Source organism: Haemorhous mexicanus, chromosome 9, assembly GCF_027477595.1.
Source record: "Haemorhous mexicanus isolate bHaeMex1 chromosome 9, bHaeMex1.pri, whole genome shotgun sequence".
In the NCBI taxonomy this organism is placed as follows: Eukaryota; Metazoa; Chordata; class Aves; order Passeriformes; family Fringillidae; genus Haemorhous; species Haemorhous mexicanus.
This window is the reverse complement of record NC_082349.1, coordinates 9468868-9489861: the sequence shown is the minus strand read 5'-3', so window position 1 is coordinate 9489861 and position 20994 is coordinate 9468868. Positions and strand designations below refer to the sequence as shown.

Here is a 20994-nt window from a genome sequence, read left to right as displayed (position 1 = left end):
ATATTTATTTATTTGTTATTAGTGGCTGTAACTTTTTGGTATCTTTGAAAAACTTCAAGCCGAATCCAATGTGTTACTGATCAGACCACTCACTGCCTGTCAGTAGCATTGTTAGTCATGTCAGTCGGCACAAACACTGTGGCTAAAGATGGAAAAGAGATTACCTTACCAATGTTATGGATTTGATTTTTTTTTCCTATTGATTTTTTTTATTTTTTTCCCTATTGATTTTTTTTTCAATACTCAGCGAAAATACTGATTTTTTTTATTTCTTAGAGGGGATGAGAAACACACCCCGTAGATCAGTACCCTGACATCCAGCTGGTATTGGCTGTGCTGGTGCTTGCTGGGCTCAGCCGAAGCGAAGCAGCCGGGGATGAGCACGGCCCGTGCCGATGTTTTAAGGAGAAAATCCCCAGAATCGGGGGCCGGGCCGGCGGCCGCGGCTGCCACCTGGCGGTGTCCGGCGGGAGCGCAGCCCCCGCAGCCGGGCGGGGCCGGGGACTGCGGAGCCGGGGATGGGCAGTGCCGGGGATGGGCAGTGCCGGGGATGGGCAGTGCCGGGGATGGGCAGTGCCGGGGATGGGCAGTGCCGGGGGGGGACAGTGCCCGGGGAGGGGGACAGTGCCAGGGTGGGGGACAGTGCCGGGGGGGAACAGTGCCGAGGGATACGCCGTGTCCAGCATGGGCAGTGCCCGGGGGGGGACAGTGCCCCTTGGGGCACAGTGCCGAGGGATGCGCCGTGTCCAGCATGGGCAGTGCCGGGGGGGAACAGTGCCCGGGGAGGGGGACAGTGCCAAGGGATATGCCGTGTCCAGCAATGCCCCCGCCTGGGGATGCCCCCGGGCTCTCGTCTGCAATAAAAACGGAAAAATCCACTGTCTGCATTTGCTTGTGCTGCTGAAACGCGAAATGCTGCTGAGAAGTGGAAGTTGTGTTTGGCCTCGAAATTTTTATAATGCATAACACAACTACTGTGTGTGTTAAAAAAAGAAAAACAAATCCAAATCACCCCCCAAATTCACTCTATGGCATTAATTCTTCCTTTTGGTGAGAGTGTGAGACCATACCTCAGCAGCTGCAGGCACACCATGTTCCACACTTCTGGAAGTGGTTCGGTCTGATGCTGATGAGGTATGTAGGACAGAATTAATTACTGCCTTATCTGTGCTCGGGCTTGAATTTCAAAGTTATGTTTGCTCTGTTGAGTACTTATGATTTTTAACACCAAAGGCAATGATTGTTTAGGCAAAATGAGCAACTTTCATACCCCAGACTGTGCATTGTGAATGTGCAGCAGCAGAGCTGTGCAGTTCTACACTGAGCATGCGCTGGGGAATAGCCAGCTCTTTATTCATTCCACCTCACTCATTTATTGATAAATAAATCAGTAATATATAATAAAAAGTAAAATTAACTCAAGGTTTTAATTTTTTTTTTCCAGAAAGAGCTCAGTCTCCCCAGAAGAGGAAGCTTGTAAGTATAATTATTCTTTATTCATCCCTTGGTTTGTTTTGAACATATATAGCTGTTCAGTTGTGGAAGTAATTTAGATGGGCAGATGCTCTGTTTTCTCTTTAAACATTTTCAAGAATCTGTCATGGGCTTGGAAAGAGCTAGCTTGGATTTCTGTGAGACTGAAGCCTCTATTCATTTCCTTAAGTGTAGCAGGAAAAGCAGTGGTAGTGTAAGCTTACTTCTAATTACCAGCTTGAGCTGCTCCTGATACCAAAGCAGCTGCAGTGTTGAGTGCTGCCACTCTGACGTGGCTGAAGGGACTCCAGAGGAGTCGCTGATTATTTATGTGATATGGATGACTCTGATCACTGCTCTCCAAACAGTCTGTTGACAGAAGTCTAAGCACACAGCTCCTGGGCCACAGGTCAGGTATTTGTGGAGCAGGCAGCCTGGTAGAGGTGTCTCAATAAAGTAGTGCATGTCAGGAAAAGTAGGCTTTTAAAACTGTCATTTAAACAAACAGCATTTTTTTTAATGCATTATGATGCTTAAAGGTGCTTAATTTCAGCGAACTGACTTGGTGTTTCAATGGTATTACAAGAGCTTAGCTTCTGCTGTGCTTACAGATTTATGGTGGAAGAAATTGCATTATTGATTGCATTATATAAAAGAGAAAGCTTTTGTACTGCCTGCTATTGCATTATGATTTAAAATTGTTTCCCAAAGCTTGTGGACGACAGACATGAATCTCACAAAAGCTTATAACCTTTCTTCCTCAGGTTTCTGGTTCTAATGAGAAATGATTTTCAGTCTTTCAGTGTAAGCTATCCCCTTTGTATAAGAAACAGTGTTTGGAAAATGCTGTGTAGAGTTAGTGATTCAGGGCTGAACAATACAGAGGATCAAAAGGTCTTTTTTTAAAAGTGGGGCATGACCAGACCTTTTTGTTTAGTTCATATGACAATGATAAACCAGTCAGGGAGTTATTTAAAGAACATGAAGCACTGACTGGTTTGGGGTTTTTTAACCAGTATGACTCTAAGGCTGGCTTAACAAGATTTGAGAGATTTCTAAGACAGGTGGTGTTCATCATTTGAAGATTATGAGGGTTCTTTGATCAAATAGTTGAGCAGTGAGTTACCAGTAAGTTTTTTGTTGAATGTAATTTTTGCACAAAACTTTTGGAATTGAAATTGAGGATGCCAGAGATATTCCAGCTCATTCCAGCATGGAGGTGGGTATGACACAAGACTAGTCATGTATTTTCATTTGAGCCATCTGAGATACAAATGAAGTGCTTTGGATGTGTAATGTTTTAGTTACTGGTAACTAAACCAAATGTCTGAATATTTTATTTCTGTATTACTTAACTCCTGCAATTTTCATTACTTCACTTTAGTTTTCTTACACAAGTGAGTGCCTTTTAAGCTGTCGCTATGTGAAGTAATTTAGCAACCTGTGTCAAGAAGATCCAGGCCATAAATTTTAAGCTCAAGGTTGCTGCTATTAGTGAGACTAAAGATCTATGAAGAATTGAAATGTCTTAGTTGCCTGTGTTGTCTAGCTGATTGTTTGATTGTAGTTTCTGGAATTACAGATTCTAGATCAAGTCAAGTACCAAGTGTAGTCCAGAACCAAATGATGTCTTGTTGTTTGAGAAGTTTTAACTGTTCATGAAGTCAGTGGTGCATTGTGGCTGATGTAGATCTGTGTTGATGCTGTACTATGAAATGTACAGGCTCACTGAAAAGGCTCTTGTGGAGCTGATCTGCTTGATTTTGCATATCCCAATATCAGAGTACTAAATTGATTAAAAAAAAATCTTCTTTGTTTTTGAATTAGAAATTAGAGAAATTTATATCAAGGGAATAATTATAATATATGCATGTATATATATATATAATATAAAGTAAAAATATACATATACTGTGTATAAATTTGTTCAACCATTTTGTCAACAATAATGGCATTTCAACTGTAGGCAGTTCTCAGTTCTTCTGGAGGCTTTTCCTCAGCTGGAATCAACTTAACTGTGAACCTCATATTCAAAAATAAATTCTGAAAATAAAATTTATTCTGAGAAGCTGCTGTGGTGCTGTGGCTGATGAGCAGGGATAGTTATGGGTGTAGCCACGTCCTGATTCATTGACTGTCAGTCACTGACTTTTGGTCACTGACAGAAGCAGGAATGGACAGGAGGATGAAGTACCTGGCTTGGAGCCAGAAACCCTCAAGTGGTGCACGAATTTTCTGCACAAACTCCAGGCTTTGTAGCAGTTGAGTAGCAATTGAATTATATACAAAAAGTCAGCCACTCAGCATTTTTTTGTGTGCTAGTCTGGAGGGTGGGGTGCACTTACTTCTGTAAAAAATCTACTGCTGACTGGTTTGGGATTGCTTTGCTGGATTGTCGAGTTACAAAGGTTTTAGCCTGTGGATCAGCTTGAATATTTGTCATTGCTGAATTAAAAAGATGAGCTATTCCTGAAAATGCTTCTAACTTTTTCTTTGTGTAACTCTCAATATTTCATATTTCCTGGGTCAGTGTGAGTAATCTCAGTTTTATTGAAGGAACTGATTATAAGCAGGGACAACAAGAGCTGCTGTGCTTATTTGTGCTAAGGAAAAGGAGTGGAGTTACATGTCTCACTGTTTTTGTCAGGAGAACATGAGAAATTTTGTCTCCTAAAGAAGCACTTGGGTGGGAGCTGAAGAGAAGGAATGGTGGGAAGAAGCCTGTGAAGTCTGTTGATGTGTGTTGATGACCATTTCCATATTAGCAGAAGGAAACAGGCACACTGTAGAGGATGGCTTTGCACTTGGGTATCTTGCAATCCTTATTTTGAAATAATCAGCACAGAGTGAGCAGACATGTAAAACAGATGGGGGAATTGTATGCAGGGTGACATCAAGAGAAATGCCTGATAATTTAGATAGCATTTTGTTGTTAATATGCTTAAAGTGTTTGTGTTTCTATGGGGGGTTATGTTTAATGCACTAAAGGAGATGATATTCAGCTGAGTTGTAGGCTGCTAAGAGACTGAATAGTTAGAGAAAAGGAGTAAGTAGTTATGTTTTGTCTCTGGTGTGGTTCAATAATCAGAGTTCAAAGTTTTCCTTTAATGAATTATGCATATAAATGTATTGGTTATGTTTTTCCCCATGCTTTGTTCACAAAAGAAATAATTACCATTCATGAATATTTTCTTTAGTTTCAAATAGTGGATGTGGAGTGATAGACTCCAACTTTGATCTCCAGCCTATTAGTCAAAGTGGTTTAATTATTTTCAGCCATTATCCTGTTCTGTTCTCTGTAGAGATTGGTTTTTGTATTGTTGGCTGCAGCTTTCACATGGTTTTGATGTGCACCTGCACGTGAATCACAGCAGAGATGTTCCAGACTTGAAGGGACAAAGGTGGGGACTTTGCAGCAGGAGCATCCCGTGGGGAAGCACCTCTGTGTGTTCATGTGTCTGAGAGCAGTTCAGCACCCAGAAGACCAGGCTGCAAACTGCATTTCATCCTGGCTGCAGAATGCCCAGCACCAGCCTGGAGCTCACTATTGCTTCTGCTCGCCTTCTTGGCTGAGCAGTGGTCACTAAATCCAGTTGGGGTTGCCCTTGAGCCATCTGGTTTCTTGTTCAGTACCCCAATAATAATACATTAATTATAAATTCAGTTCTTTATAGCATGAACTTTATTGACCTGTTCAGGCTTTTTAATGAAAAATGTGGGTTAATATTTTAAATCCTCATGGTTTCTAAGGCAGGGTTCACAGTGTGGGTTGCTGTAATTTTTGTGCTAAATGTAAAATTTTCTGAAAAGAAAACACAGCTTTCCCATATTATATCCAAATTTGAAAAGAGTAATTTCCTCAGCAAACTAAATTTGCTAAGCCAGTTTCTAACTTCAGCTGTAAGTTTTTTTTGTTAATTATTTCCTGCTATCAACCATCTGTATCAAATATACTTTAAAAGGCTGTATACAAATGGAAAAAAAAACCTGGAGGCATAAGAAATGTGAAAAAATAGTTTTAGCCCAGAATATATCCAGTAAAAATACACATTTATATGAACCAAATATTACACATTGTTGTTTTAATGGTGATTGGTGCTGGTAAAGAGTAGTGTTTACCTGAATCTTTTATGTCTATCTCTGAAATATGGTAAGCAACATAAAAGTGTTTGTTGAAGATGTGTGCAAGCCTTTTATGGTGGTCTTTATTCCTTCTAATCACTTTTTAAGGCAGCTTATGTCCCCTGTGGGACTTGTTTTCTCTCATTCTGTCCCTCCTTCTCTGCATTACCATTTTACTTTAAACCTCTGAAGATTCTTACTTTCTGCTGCCCTAGACATTTCTGAGGGGGTTTCATTAAACAAGTTTTCATCATAATTTGTTAAACTTGCCCCCAGCTTCTTGACAGTAACATAACACACAAACACACCAAGGAATTTCTTTGAGGGGATGTGCTGAACTGCTTGTATTTTTGTGAATGTTTAGACCTTGGAAACAATAAGAAGTTTGATGGCAGGAAAGAAAATTTCTGGCCTTTAGTGGTTTATGTCTTCGTGCTGCCATGCTCAGGGGCTGTGGGAATTTCCTCTGTGTCTGCAGAGAAATGGAGTATATAATTCAGTTTCTGCTCGTCTTGGCGGGTGAGTGTTTGTGCTGGTGATGGATCGATGCTGTTTCCCTGCCAGGAGCGAGTGCCACTGTCCCAGGAGTGGGAAAGGCAAAGTGCAGGAGGTGGATGAAAAATGGTTCTGAAAAGGAGTAGAGAATTTTGCTGCTTTTGCACTCTGTTCTGATTTGGATGTGGAAATAAAGTAAGAAATAATGCCTCCAGCCAATGCATTCTGCTTGTGGTGCTTTATATAGATGGGGAGAGAAAGGTGCACTCTTCTGACCACCCCATCCTTCTCTGAGCACGTAGAAGCAGCTCACAAGCAGTAGGTCAAAAATAACCTGCTGCTCTTAAGCTGATCCATGGGGCTGGTTCTGGAGGTGGAACATGCTGAATTATTCTTGTGGAGCTCCACAGCAGTGCTGCTATTCCTGTATTAGACTTTAAAAATTATTTGAAAGCATTGTTTCTTTAAAAGAAGTGATTTGGTGAATCAGGAGTATTTTAGTGTTATGTATAGACTGTAATCTCAGAGACAAAGAATTTATGGAGGTTTTCATCAAGGATTTAAAAGTGGAAAAAGTATTTTGTGCAGTTTTTATTGTCAAGTTTCCACTACTTAATCCAGGCTCTCATTTAATAAGTACAATAGAATTATTCGTAGCATACCAAATTTGTACTTTTTGTTGCTTGCTGTGCTGACTCCAGAGGCACAGTGTGGGGACAGGGGCTTTGGTTGTGTAAGGAACAGCCATCCTGGCCCTTCCTCCTCAGCCTGGCACTGTTTTCCTAATTGCTGAGAGATTGGGATTTTGTAGTGTGGGGCTGTGATCAGAATTATGGGAAGGTCTGAAGATCAGAGCTGTCACCTGGAATTTGACTTGGTTGATGAGTACTTGTGAGTGGCAGACTAAATACAGCCTTTAGCACTCTAAACTCTATCAAACATATATATGGAAACTTTTTTGAGGAAAGTAACATTCTTACCAATACACATTTTAAAAATGTTGGACCTCATTTGGGGGCAGTTTTGTTAATAGCACAGCATTGATTTTGAGCTGACTGAAGTCGCTGTTTGCAAGCAGAAGTGTAAGGAACATTTCCTCCTAGCGAAGGTGTTCCCCTTCCTCCCCTGCGGCGTCCGGCTCCCCGGGCTGCTGCCCCGTTCTCGGTGCTGGAATCCATAAAGTCTCAGTCTGGAACACAGCTTGGGAGTTTCGGGAGGGTGTTTAGGCTGCCGTAGTTGAGGGGATTGATTTCGGAGCGGGGGCTGGTTCACGTGTCCCGCCGGCCGGGCGCAGCTGCTCCCCGGGCCCGCTGAGGGCTCTGCCGGGCTCTGGGCGGGAGCGCTGCTCTGCTCCATCGCCCTGCGGCTGTCCGGGCTGCTCCGAGGTCCCTGCCAGAATCCTTTCAGTGTGCCGTGGCTTTCCTTCGCTTTGCTGGGGAAGGCTGCTCCTGGCAGCCCGGCGCTGGTAAATCAGTTGGCTGATGTGCGGCGGCTCGGCCGGAGCGTGGCAGGACCGCGCTGCTGGCCGTGGGACAGGTCAGATGGCCCCTCTGTGTCCAGGGCTCCTTCCTTTCCTTCTGCTGGGCTCCGCTTCCTTTCGCCGGATGCTGGGAATAGGCTCGCAGAAGATTTTTTAAATCTGAATTTTTTTTTTTTTTATAAAGAATTAGGATTTTGACATGAGCTGTGTGATTAATCTGGACCACTACTGAACTCCCGAGGTCTCTGTGACACTGGGGGTGTATGAAGAGCTCGGAATTGCCCTGATTGTTCTGTGCTCTGCGTTGGAGTGATAACAGTGGCCTCTCCTCCCCAGCCCTAAGCCTCTTATGCTGGGAAGAGGCGTATCAGTGTATCAGCACAATGATGAAGCGGAGGAAACAGAGGCTCGGAGCCCCATCTCTGCGGATCCAGTAAGGACTGTTGTGAAAAAGAAATTGCACTTAATCATTTCAAATTGAAGCTATGAAGAGGAAAAAACGGTCAGAATTTTCTGTGGCCAATAGGCATTGCTTTGATTTGTTAGAACTTTCTTTATCTGTCATGCTTATTTGGCTGTACATGAAATTTAATTTTGGAAGCTTTAGCATTTTACTTTTGTGGAGTATTAGCTGCAAAGTATAGCCAAAAAAAGCAATGTTTCAATGTTTTTAACTGGGATACATTGTGGTTAAATTTTGTCCCAAGTGTTAGTGTAGTCAAACTAAATGTTTGTAACTCTTTTAGTTTGATCATTCTTCAGATTTAAAAAGCACTTTTAATAATCTGTCAGAAAGCTGTCACAGTGCTAAAATCTTCAGAAACTTTTGTTACCTTTGCTGTCTTCTAGAATTAAGAATGCTTTTGAAAACTTCTAGATTTGAAGCAAGAAGTCTTAGCTACATTGCCACATGTATTTCTACAAATGGAATTTTAACAAGCATTTCCTTTTTAAATGCTTTTCCTTTATAAGTACTTTGAAATCTACTAATGGAAACTGCTATTTATGATCATAATTGTATTTATTATTTCTATTAGGTAAAATTAAGGAAATTCTATGTTTAATATGGTTTTCGTAAGTAGAGGTGAAAATAATCTATCTTGTAGTCAGTGGAGGGAGGAGCAGAGTAAGAGGCAGGCTTAACCTTTTCTGTCTGCACACAGTAAAGCTCATCAGCTGTTTAAGCAGAGATTGCTGGTGGGGAGGATTTCCAGTATATAAAGGCTGCTTTACTGATAAGTAGTTGGATTCACCAGGAAATTTAAAGCTAGGAACATGGACAAACATGCTTGACTTCAGGACCCTAAGTGTAAAATATCTGAATTCTAACCAAAACTGAAGCATGCCTCAAATTTCCATTTTGCTCATTTTTGTGTTTAAATACGGTAAATAGAAATTTTTTTCAGCCCTCAGTCAAAAATCAAAGTTATAGGTAAAAGAATACACTGGCACTAATTTGTATTCTAACACAAAAACACACTGTGTAATACCTATAATTGTAAGTTAACTTTTACTTTATTTCTAGTGAAGGACATCTCATCGTGTATAGCTCACTAAAGTAGGTGTTAGAATCTCTGCTCTGTGTTTATGTACAAGTCTGTTTGCAGCTTTTTGAAAAGCAGCTACTTTGAGACCTTTTCTGTGCCCTGTGTGAATACAAATGTGCCTTGGCTGCTTAGCCTGCAAAAGCAGGATAGTTCACAGAGCTGAGCACAGAGCTGGGCACCAGCACCCTCAGCTGCAATCCTGATGCTACTGTGGATGTGCTGTGGACATGTCACTAAACCTCTTCATGCCTCAGTTTCCCCACTGCTAAAACTAGAATAAAGCCATTTTGCAGTGCTGCTTTCAGGCTTAATTAGTTGTTGCTCTAAAACAACTGCCACTGCTAAATGTTGTTTTCTAGTTAATGGTTTGTGTCATTCATATTTTCACAGTTGTGTGTTTCAGTTATTGCCACAGCTGTGGCATGGAACCATGGCTCCCAAATTGTGAAGGCAGTGATAGAAATGGTCTGTGTTTGCTAATGGTGCCATTATTAATTTGTGAATTTTTCTCAATTAAGCACTTTATATTAGAGATTGACAATGGTGAATATTCCAGAAAGCCTGGAAATCACCACAAGAAAGGATTTGAATAATTCCAGATTGGAGGATTTTTGTTGTGGAAAAATAACATTGAATAGATATTAAATTGACTGAAAAATGCATTTTGGTTTGGATAATAATGGAAAGGAATGACTTTTGACCACTCAGTTTATTGCATTTGTTTAGAAGATATAACTTGTATTTTGAAATTATTTTTTTCTTTATTCAAACAGAGGATGTGATATTGACCCTGATTTTTTTTTTTTTTCTACTGTGGTACCTTGTCAGAATCTCCTCTCCTTTGTTCTCCCACTGCCGAGGAAATGATGTTCATCAGCACATGTTCTCTCCTACATCTGCTCCAGGTCTGCAGCATCTTAAATTCCCATTTAGTGCTGACTGTGCACTTGTCACTTCTCCTCTAGTATTTTACCTGAACTCACAAGCCCAGAGCAATCCATCTAGTCCGTGCTACAGCCATCCTTTTCAGTGGAGGTAAGGAGAGGTATCAGCTAGGAATTTTTAACAGTTTGGTGTTGGCATAACCATCTATGAACTTAACAGCTCTACAGTTCAAGAGAGTAACATCTAACAGAAGGAAACAGCTTCCTACTCACAGCTCACTTCCAGCCTTTTAGTGTTCAAGTTGATGTTGCGTATTGGGACAAAATTTTTGTAGCTTGCATGTAGGCCCTATGTAGGGAAAAAGATAAATTGGATTTAGGAATGGAAACCTGTCTGGTGGTGTGTGCATGCCTGTTCCTGGTGGTACCTTGGGCACCTTGTGCTGTGCAGCAGAGGAGCCCTCACAGGCATGCCTCGTGTCAGGAAAACCAATTTAAAAGTCAAGCAGCCTAAAGGGGGGTCCTTAAAAACCCTGTCTAAGTAGTGGGTCTGTGCTAAATACTGCACCCTCTTCTATTCCCTGGAAATCCACTCTGCTTTCTTACAGAGGCTGGCAGGCTGAAGTCTCCAAGCACAGGGTACACAAAGGATAAGGAGTAGAGTCAAGCCTGTTGTTATCAGGCTCGAGTGAAGGATACGAGAGTTTCTAAAGCAAAAATAGCCCAAACCAGCTCAGTTTATATTAAAACACTTAACAGCTCAACTGATATATTTTCCCTTCAGGACTGGCTCTTGTTCCTCACTCACTGTGCTTGTGTAGGACAAGCATAGCCATCAGCCACCCCAGTGGAAACCTTCAGCTTCTTCTCTCAGGGCAAATGTCTCCAGCTCTCAGGGGGACAGTCCCAGGCAATGGCTCTCACACGCTGGAGATCTTTGCGTGTGTGGTTATGAAACTGGAGCTCAGTGGTACCTACTTAAAACTTGAGCCAACACAGCACCAGAGGGCTGGTTTTGAAGTTCACATGCTGCAGGGTGGATGTGGCTGGTCAAATTTCAGTTACTCATCAGGTGGTAATGCAATAGCCCCTGAATCTAGATGTTATTTCAGAGGGAGGTTGGTCTTGCTGGCCAGCTCTGGTAGGACTAACCAGAAAATGTGAAGTTGAGCTATTTTAGGCTTCTGCCCCTCTAATGCAGAGTAATGTATATGACATCTGTTGAGTGGAAATCAGGTTGTCAGCAGAGGAAAGGGACCTTGCATGTGTCTGTCCTCACTGTGCATGGCCATGGGGAGTGGCTTGCCCAGCATCTGCTGCTTTCCCTGCATGTTGGGCAGCACTTGGTGACAATTCTTAATAAGGTGCTCACTTTGGCAGCACTTGGGGGAAGTGAAGGGCAGCAGCTACAGAACAGTCTCCTAACATTTCAATGTCATGGCCATCAATCTAATTTTAAATGAATTTTTATTATTTAAAGGCTGGTATTGGGTAATGTTCCTTTAAACAAGGGTGATTAAACTCGATTAAATGCTGTTTAGCCTTGGGGCTAATTAACAGACTGGTAAGTGGCAATTAAATATCCAGATTGGATTATTGTTAAAGTCAGCTGAGAACTGTTCTTTTTGGAGATGAGATCTGATGCTTATTGATTATTTTCAAAAACCTTTTTGGTACTTACTGCTTTTTCTTCCTCTGAGAAACCTTCAATTTTCAGAGTTCTGACATGGGTCAGTGAATAATTTACTCTTTAAGAACAGTTCATATAAAAGTCTTACTAGCAAGCTTTATTCCACTGTTACTATGGACTCCTTGATAATAATGTTTTTCACATATGGGGACCTTCCAGCCATCTGCTCTTTAAATACTGAATGGTTGATGATTCACAGGTACATGTTTCTGCGTGAGAGCTTAGGTCGACTATAATAAGTTTTTATTTTTGTCATTGTTGCTTTCACCTGTGCAGTTCTTGATCCTGTTTTATCCTGTCTTTCTTTGTTGTAGTTTTGTTTACTTGGTTACCGTGCCAGCGATAGCCATTCCTGCTTGCTTAGAGCAAAGGTTCATCTTGGCAAGTTCCCACTGTCATTGATCTGCTCAGCTTAGCACCTCAGGTTAGCCAGGCAGTGATTCATTTCCATGGCTATGCAGGGAACTGCTGGAAAATGTAACAAGAAAAACTTGTGCCTTCACATTAAATCTTCCTCACTTTTTACCTTTGGTACATTGCATTTGCAAGAATTTGCACAGATTTTCCCTTCTTCCCTATATTTTGTGGTGCCATTGATAATTTTATGTTGACAGATGAACAACTGTTGGTGCATCTGATGTCAATACAGATGGCATGGAAGTTCATGGCTTCTGAAAGTATTGATCTAATTAAGATTGAAAATATTTTATACATAACCTTTGAACAAATGAAAATAATGTAAACCTTGCAAAAGAGTAAAAGGAAATGTGGTCTGATTACAATAAAACCAAATTGATAACAGGTGGAATAAGACTGCTATAGTCGATGGAAATAAGGGTTGGAATTAAGGTCATGCATCTTTAGGAAGAAAAGAGAATTATGTCCAGAATTAAACAAGTTCTGATTTTTGTCTTTGGGATCTGGCTTGCACTCTTCTGGGGGTAACAGAAAAGTCAAATTACTGAAGAAGAAAATGAGGCCATGTTTCACAGCTGGTCCTCTTTATGAGCTGGCAAATCTTTGTGCACCCATATTTGTCCTTTAATTTAATCAAAATATGAATTTACAGCATTTTTTGCTCTCAGGTTGCTTAAGAGATGTCATGAATTGATTGTTCTAACTTGGAAGTGATGAACCGTGAGATTAAAGGAGAGTGCAATTACCCCCATTCCAGAAACTGTTACATGCTGTGTAACACCCTCAGTGAGATATAAGACATTTTCAGTAATTCTAGAAACAGTTTAATTTGTTTGTGGTAAAAAGGATGAAAGTGTCCAGGTGCTGTTTTTCTGGCATCTCTGAGTGCTGCAGCTGAGGTGAAGTCTCGGTGGAAATTTGCTTCAATTTCCTCACAAACCAAGGGAAGAGTTGGTTTCAGCTGGATCATTCAAGGGGCATTTTCTCGTGCTATTTCAATTTCATGAATTCATGCCAGTCGTGGAACATGTTCTTATAGGGATGTATGGTGGAGGTTATTTTTATAGAAATGTTTTCCCTTGGAAATTCTAGCTTTAATGAAGTCTATTGGAAATAGCTATTAATTTTTTTATAGCTTTTCAGAATAGTTTAATAGAATTTTTTCCTAGGCTGTACGAAATCTGGTCACCATTTGTGGATGTGATGGTGACCAGACCCTTGCTGTCTTATTTAAGTAAAACAAAATGGGAAACCTAATGTTGCTCCAAAATAGTCTTTAAGCACACTACATAATTACTTGATCAGTGTGTAATTACAATGTTATGAGTTTTTTATAATTAGGATTTTATGGACATCTGTGATATAATTTAAGAATATATTAATTTATTTACATAAAAAGGCTATTCTAGGAAACAAGCCTTTCATCAATAACTGTGGTAAGTAACAAGAATATATTATACATAGGCATTCAGCAAATGTCCTGGAGGGCTGCCTGCCTTTATTTAAAGCCTTTTTTGTGCAAGCTGTTGCAATGGATGAGGGCAGACCTCTATTTTGAGCTAGGGCTTGTTTGGGTGTATGAGTGAGGTTGGGTGGGCAGTGTCCTGGGCAGGTCTGCTCCACTGCAGTGAATCCAGTGGGCTTTCCAGGTTTGCAGGGTGCTGGTCAGAAAACCCTCACCAAAGGGTGAGGATGGGGACATCCTCCTTCTTGGAATGGATTTCATGTTAGACTGTGGCTCTTTGTCTTGTGTGTGAGAATTGCTGGTGTGCCTGGATGAGTGGCTTGTAACTCCAGTCCTGCTCCTTCAGGCAGGTGCAGAAATCCCTTCCATAGCACAAGGATGTATTCTTGGCACACACATCCCCAGATCACCTGAGGTCTGGGTTTTGAAGACTGCATATATTTTACAACATCAGGGCCGTAGCTGTAAACAGAAGTTCCTTATTTTTAAGGAAGATCAAAACCTTTCAGAATTCAGACTTGATAAGTTTCTTTGTTCTTATATTGAAATACCTCAAGGCTTATCAAAAGTTGTTGATGGTTTCCTATCTTTGCCTAAATTTTGCTTAGTCTAAAGTCACTTGATATCATACAGGTTTTAATTTTTTTTTTTTTTTAGTTAGAATTTCCTATTTGACAAGTGCTGGAGGAATTAATGAAGAGGCCTGTATTCAGTTTGAATGACATTTGGAAAGTGTTCTGGTTTTGCAGTAAGTGTTATCCTCCTGGTTTAGTGCTTGATTTTGTACAGGTTCTGCTTTCTTAAATGTGCTAAATAATTGGTCAGAGTTGACTGCAAGATGGCATAATGTCACTTTTGGAAACAGTGTAGATCAGCAATTCAAGAATAATGAGAAACAGAACAACTTTGTGGATATATCATTACGCATAATGTGAAATGATGAATTTTGAGTAGGTAAGCTTTTGGCAACTGAATTCTAATCTACATCTCACATCGAATCAATGAGTTTCCCAGAATTAATTTCTTTTTTAATGGAAATTTTCCTCCTTATTCCTTTTCCTTTGTACTGGTTATTATTCTTGGGAATCATTTTTCCCATCTATGAAACTACATGGGAGGGACACACTGTTGATACTTGAAACGTGACAGGCTCAGATAACTTCTTGTGTGTCTCGGCCTGACGGGAGACTGTTTGTTTAATACGGTTGGCAATATTGAGGCATGGTGGCCCTCATGGTATAATTTTTTCATGTGAAGGCATTATGTAAATGCAAAAATCTCTGCATCCTGCTTGGAGCTGCAGTAGCAGAAGAGTTAAACCCTGGGCTTTGGAGCCTGAGGTGTGAATTCTTGTCTCCTTCCAGGCTCACCATTTGGCTGCCCTCCATGGGACCAATTGTAAATCATAACCTGGTGGTTTGACCTGGGAAATTGGAGGCTCCCAGAGGGGAGCTTGTACTTGTGACTTTAGAAGTTGGAGAGCTTTACTGTTTGTTGGCCATTTCATCTATAAACCATATAAGGTTGTGGTTCATCACTGGTTTTTCTATATAATGGTGTTTGAAGGCTGTGATCTGCTGGCGCACCTGTGTATGAGCTGACTCATTTACTACCCCTGCACTATTCAGAGTTTGGGATGGTTGGGATAAGTCAGCAACTTCTAGGGAGGAACGAAGAGCTCAGAAGGTTCTTAAGAGACTGTAGAGTAAATACTGAAGCCTTTCTTTTTCTGTCCTTATCCTCAAATAACAGAGAGTTCCTCAAACGACAGCGGTGTGCTCCTTCCAAGTAGTCTCTCCTTCAAAGACTTTTTGATCTTGAAACAACCAGAGCACTGAAAGATTCCTGGCAAGGGAATAGTTCTGAGAAGGAAATAAAATTCTTAACCAGACAGTCATGTGTTTATTATTGTTGATAGACAGTGCCATGCAGTTTCCAAGATTTGTTTTTAATTGGACTATGAGGTGACCAGGGGCTATTTTTAGTTTTAATTTGGAAAATCAGTGAGTGTGCAAAGAGGCCTGTTAATGTCCTGTGCTGAAGCACAGATAGTAAAGATGTACTAACAGTGAGTAGTTGGTGTCACCTTCATGGCCTGGAGCTGGGGGGAAACAGAGATTATTTTACACAGCTGTGTGTCAGCCCAGGACTGCTCCTGCCCATGAGAAGCAGGTTCCTTTCCAATGTGTTTCTTTAAAAAATTGCTTTTTGAAGACCTGTGTTACAGATTTTATTTAGTTAGATAAACCATTTAGCGGATCAATATTAACCTGAAAGCTTAAGGAAGGTTTAGGATGTAAAGAAGGAAAGAGGATCTCAGGGTAACTTTTCACCAGTCTTTGGAATGGCAACCCATTTCAGCTATGTCTCACCATCCTGAGCTATGGTGAACTTCTGTCTCAAATTTATGCTCTTGTTTGAATATTCATAACTACCATGCCAGAGAGCCTGCAGAGCTGCTTCTGCTGTAAATGGACCCACTCGTGCTCTTTTTTCTACAGGCTGCATCTGTGCTCCCCTTTTTTTCAGTATCTCTCTATTCCTGTTTTTGTTCATTCATCTCAAATATGCTTCTTTTAGTGCTCTGAGTTCTCTCTTCCCCTCATTTATCTCCTGAAATTTTGCTACTTTGGCTACTTGTTATTATTCTGTCATTCAATCCCTTGTGTGGTACTTGAGAGCATAATCTTCTAACCTAGTTTACATTACACTGTCATTATGAATTATTAATGTTCTAAAATAAAATCTTCAAACCGTAATCTTTGCTGTGGTGAAAGAGCTCTGTGTGCTTTTGTTTCCTTCCTGTTCTCCCTGTCCTTTCCTTTCTTCAGACCTTTAGGTCTTTAGAGCAGGGATGTTATTGATCCAGCCGTCTGGGAAAGACTTGCTGCACTTAGAATTGCATTGTCACATCTCTGGGCTGAGATGGGCATTTATTGTATAAACACTAAAAAAGCTGCTTTTGGAAGTAATTATTTTGATTCTCATCAAAGACATGCTGCACAAGTAGAAGTGGTAATTTATGTTTGGCTTATAGCTTGCCTGAGAAGGTGAATATTGTTTTTTGTACTCTTTATTAAAATTTTGTTTTGTTCCTGAGAGTCTCACTTGTATTTGCAAGCTGAGGAGAAATTGAAAATAGCATAACAGGTCAAGTGATAATTCTCAGCAAATTTTTAGGGCAAAATTTTCCACTGAAAGACAAAAAGTCCCTACTAGTTTTCTTCCACACTCCATTTAATGCAACTGCTTGCCCATTCTGCTTCCGAGAGACGGGAAGATTCCAGAACCACGAAACGCCCAATTTTCCGAGCGAATCGACGCACGAGTATTGACCAGAAATGTTCCTTTAAAGTCACGAGCGTCTGCATTGCCCTCGCAGGGAACTTGCAATTACTTGGAGCCAAATGCAGCGGATTAGAGCTGCGTTTGTCTTTGGCATGGAGGAGAGGCCGTGGGACGTGTCCCGGCCTGCGCCCCACGGCTGAGCGCGCAGCCTCGGCCGGCGCCGGCATGGATGCCGGGCCCGGGACCTGCCGCTTCTGCAGCCTCCCGCTCCGTGTCCCCAGCACGGGCAGCTGCAGGCTGGGCCGCAGGACGCCGCAGTCGCTGCTCTACATCGTGCTCTTGTGAGTGCCCTGGCTTGGAGCTGCGCTTGCCCTGCAGGGAGGGAGCTCTGCTCTGCGCAGGTGGCGTTGGTTTGGACACCTCACCTGTGCTCTGCCCGCTGATGTGTTTGCTTAGGAGCCTGTGTGGGGTACTGAACACTGTGGCCAGCTGGAAATAGGGTTTGCTTTTCTTACTGGCTGCATTTTAATAGGTAGCGCAGAAAATATGTTTTGAAATTGTGTACATTTGTGCTTAAATTTTATTTTTTTTTCCTTTCCCTAATCTATAAAATCTGTATAATGCGACATCTCCTTGTAAAAATTTGAAAGAAAAGAAAAGAAAGTGAATAGATGATGGATATTCCCATTTATTAACACTTTCTCTTTTTCTTTATATCTGAGATGGCTTAAAAGGTCATTGGTGAGGTGGGTTATGAAAGTAATTTATTTTAAAACCAAGCAATTTTTTAATATATTTTTGTTTCTAGCTGTATTATTTAGATTTATTTGTGCCATTTTTAATGTTACAGTAGAGTGTAGTAAGATACAGCACTGAAAATGGATAAATTTTGGTTTTAGTATTTATGAATGTTTCTCTGGAGACTGCAGAAATCATTACGAGTTCCATATCTGTCCATTCTGTACTTTATTTCAAAGCTGAGAATTCAGTTTGAGTCAATTTATCTTAATTTAAATTAATCTGCTTCTGCATTCTAACACTTATGTCTCCACTTATATATAGGTAGACACACATGTTAAAAGTCATAGATAAAATAAATGTCTTCATTCAAGACCTTCTAAATAATATATGTATTTTAGGAAACCTTGGTTTTGTAATGAACCACCTTTGTGGGTTTCTCAGAATTACAGTAGAACAGTTGATAGAGTTGCATAGTTATTTAGAACTGTATAGTTATTTAGAGTTGTAGTTATTTAGAAATCTGTGATCCAGGCTTGTTCTTATGTTTGTATATTATATAGTTTTCTGAGGGTCGCAACCTGGACTAGTTTGTTTCTCTGACAGTTGATATCTTATCACAGTTTTTCCAGTCTTTAAGACTAAAAGCTAAGCTTTTGCTGTGAAGATTCATAGTATTCCAGAGGAATGGCTAAAATAGGGGCCAATTTATCTTAAAAATGCCTGTCCAAATAAGGATTTAATTCTGCTTTTAAAACTAGATAAACTTTTTCTCCTTTTTTTTGTGTGTGTGTCTGCTAGCACCCCTGATGTTTCCCAAGCATGGTTTTGATTTCTCATGTCTCTTTTGTACCATGCTTATTTTGTAAAGTCTATTCTTATCCCATGCTCTAACTTCATTAAGAATTTATGCTTGAAAATGTAAAATTCATCCTCTTCGTCTGTTCATTACATTAGCATTCCCCTTGCTCCCAGAATAACTCTTCTTAGCCAACATCCTACAAAATAAGCTTTTTGTCTCAGAAAAGCCATGGTAAATGCAAGAGCTTTGCAATATCCTTAACATTTCAGCTGAGCCTAAGCGTGTTAACCAGGGAAGGAGGAAACAAGCTGTGAGTGGAACGTCCTGCACCGGAGATTTGGGTTGGAGCAAACAACCTGAATTATACTGAGGAACAAATCAGATGCCAGGGCTTGTTTTGGAGTTCAGGCTTGATTTGGTCTTCAGGGTAATACACTGTGAAACAGGTGACAGCACTCCCTGCTCGCTGCTCACCACGTGTGCCCTGAGCCTGGGGGCACCATGGTGATCCTTGGCACAGGCTGCTGCCCTGGGATGTGCTGGGAGTCTGTGGTCCTGCATAGATGAGGGGAACCCTTTTTGCTTTTGTGAGCTTGTAACTGAGAGCTGAGTAACTCAAAGCCCTCTAATTCACTCACTGAAATACAGCTCAGTTCCCTCTCTTTGTTGTTTGCTTTGTTCATTTTGCCTTAATTACTTGCCTGTTGTCTTGGTTTAGTTTTAGCCATCTTTTCTTCTTCAGTCCTCACTCCCTATGAAGACACAAAGTCTGCCAGCCTCCTTTGCTGCTGCTCTTACCCCAATTTCTCCTTGAGGCTCCGCACTGTAACTTCTCTGTTAAATGGGGGGGAGGATAACACCTGCTTTTTCAAATCTGCTTTGCTGACACAGTTTTATTGGAATGGTTATGGACCCTGTCTGTCAAGGACTGTGTGTTACAGCTCTTTGGGATATGTACAAATCCCCTGTTACAGGAATTAGCAAGAGCCTGGTGGTGTTACTCAAGTACAGGGAGTCAGAGGTGGAAAAACTGCAAAGAGCTGAAGTGCTGTACTTCATCATGGAGAGGCTGCTGCAGGCTGGAGTGGCAGGAGAAGAGATTAAGTTGTCTTCCTGTTTGTAAATCCAGTTGCACAGTGAATTCATTAAGACTGTATTACAGGTTAAAAAGGAAGTTTTAAATGCTTTAGGATAAATAATACATGACAAAGATGAGGAAATGCTATGGTGGCAGGAGGAGGCTCAACCTATGTTTTTTCCTTTATATAAATTTTGGCTGGTGAAGAGGAGGAAGGACCACTGGAGGAAGATGTTTGGGCTACAGCAGCACTCAGTGATGCTGTGTTTTTTTGCAAGTGCTACTGAATGTCCCTAACTACATTTTGGATAAAGTGTTAGAAGACTTCTGTGTAAACAGGAAGTGACATTTTCAGATCTGATATTCAGTATTGTTGTTTTTCAATTAGCATTTGTCAATTTTTATGGCATTTGAATCACATTTGGAGGTTGCATTTGATTAAATTGGACAACTGACATTTGAATCACACATGAAGAAGGCTGGACTAGGGAAAGAATGCAAGATCCAGTAACTTATTTAAAGAGGATAATTGACCTTTCCATGGCATCTGAACCCAATTGTCAAGTCTGTGAGTTTGAAATTATGTTAAGTTTATGTTGTATTGGAGTAGCTGAACATCTTACTAGTGTTACTTGGGAAAGATAGTGTGGCATGGATCATGCACATACTAATAAGTGATATTTTTGTAAATAAAAATGCAGCGAAAGAATATTTCTTATTAAATATTCATAGGATTTGGGGCACAATTAACTTGGTATTTTAGCACTGCTCACTTATCACTTATTTAGTAGCGTCTTCACTTAAAAGATTGTGATGATGGAGCTGTAGTTGGTGTCCTCTGTATCTAAGTGAGTACAATTTTGTGTGAGTTGTTTTGGACTGAAATCAGAGCAGTTGCTTGTGCTTAACTGTGCAGTGATATTGTAGTGCATTAGATAGCATTTCAGGCTGTCCTCTAGGATGGCAACCCCTGTTAGTTCAGTAACTGTGCCCAATTAAAGTTACATGAGGAGTTGGCAGCTTCCATGCAGGTGCAGTGCCTGATAGCTGCTTCAGTGAATGTTTCTGGTCCTTTGAATCATTAACTAGTGCAGTCACTAGGCAGATCCCTGCATAGGGAATACACACCAGAGGGAAGTTTAGTTGTTCTTCACCCCCAAAACCCTCTGCCACCAGCTGTTTATTCAATCTCATACAGATACATCTTTGGGAGCCCTTTTATACAGAGGTAGTAGTTGAAATCCATGGGAGCCACTGTAGTAAAAGACTATGGCTCTTTAGATCTTGGGTGCTGGCTTGGTGATTTCTGCCCCAAAAGGGAGAAATCTTTGGTTTTACAATTTAGCAAATGATAGAAAAGGGAACCTTGAAGATACAGCCACCCTAATGTTTTCTCTCAGACTGTTACTTAGGAGTCTTGCAATTGCAGGCGGCTCAAAGACAGTCTGTTCTTCACTTACTTAGGTCACTGTTCAAATAATAATGATGCCCCAAATAGCTCAACACATATCTCCC

At 40.9% G+C, this 20994-nt stretch overlaps 1 protein-coding gene across 7 annotated transcripts in view; it reads left to right on the top strand.

The window, feature by feature from the left end:
* Nucleotides 1-20994, top strand: part of MAST2 (microtubule associated serine/threonine kinase 2) — a 186386-nt gene that overhangs the window by 79127 nt on the left and 86265 nt on the right. For all 7 annotated transcript variants that reach the window (XM_059853908.1, XM_059853910.1, XM_059853907.1 and 4 more), the window contains one exon: nt 1445-1476. In XM_059853908.1, the coding sequence (XP_059709891.1) occupies nt 1445-1476 (32 nt within the window). The remainder of the gene's footprint in view (nt 1-1444; nt 1477-20994) is intronic.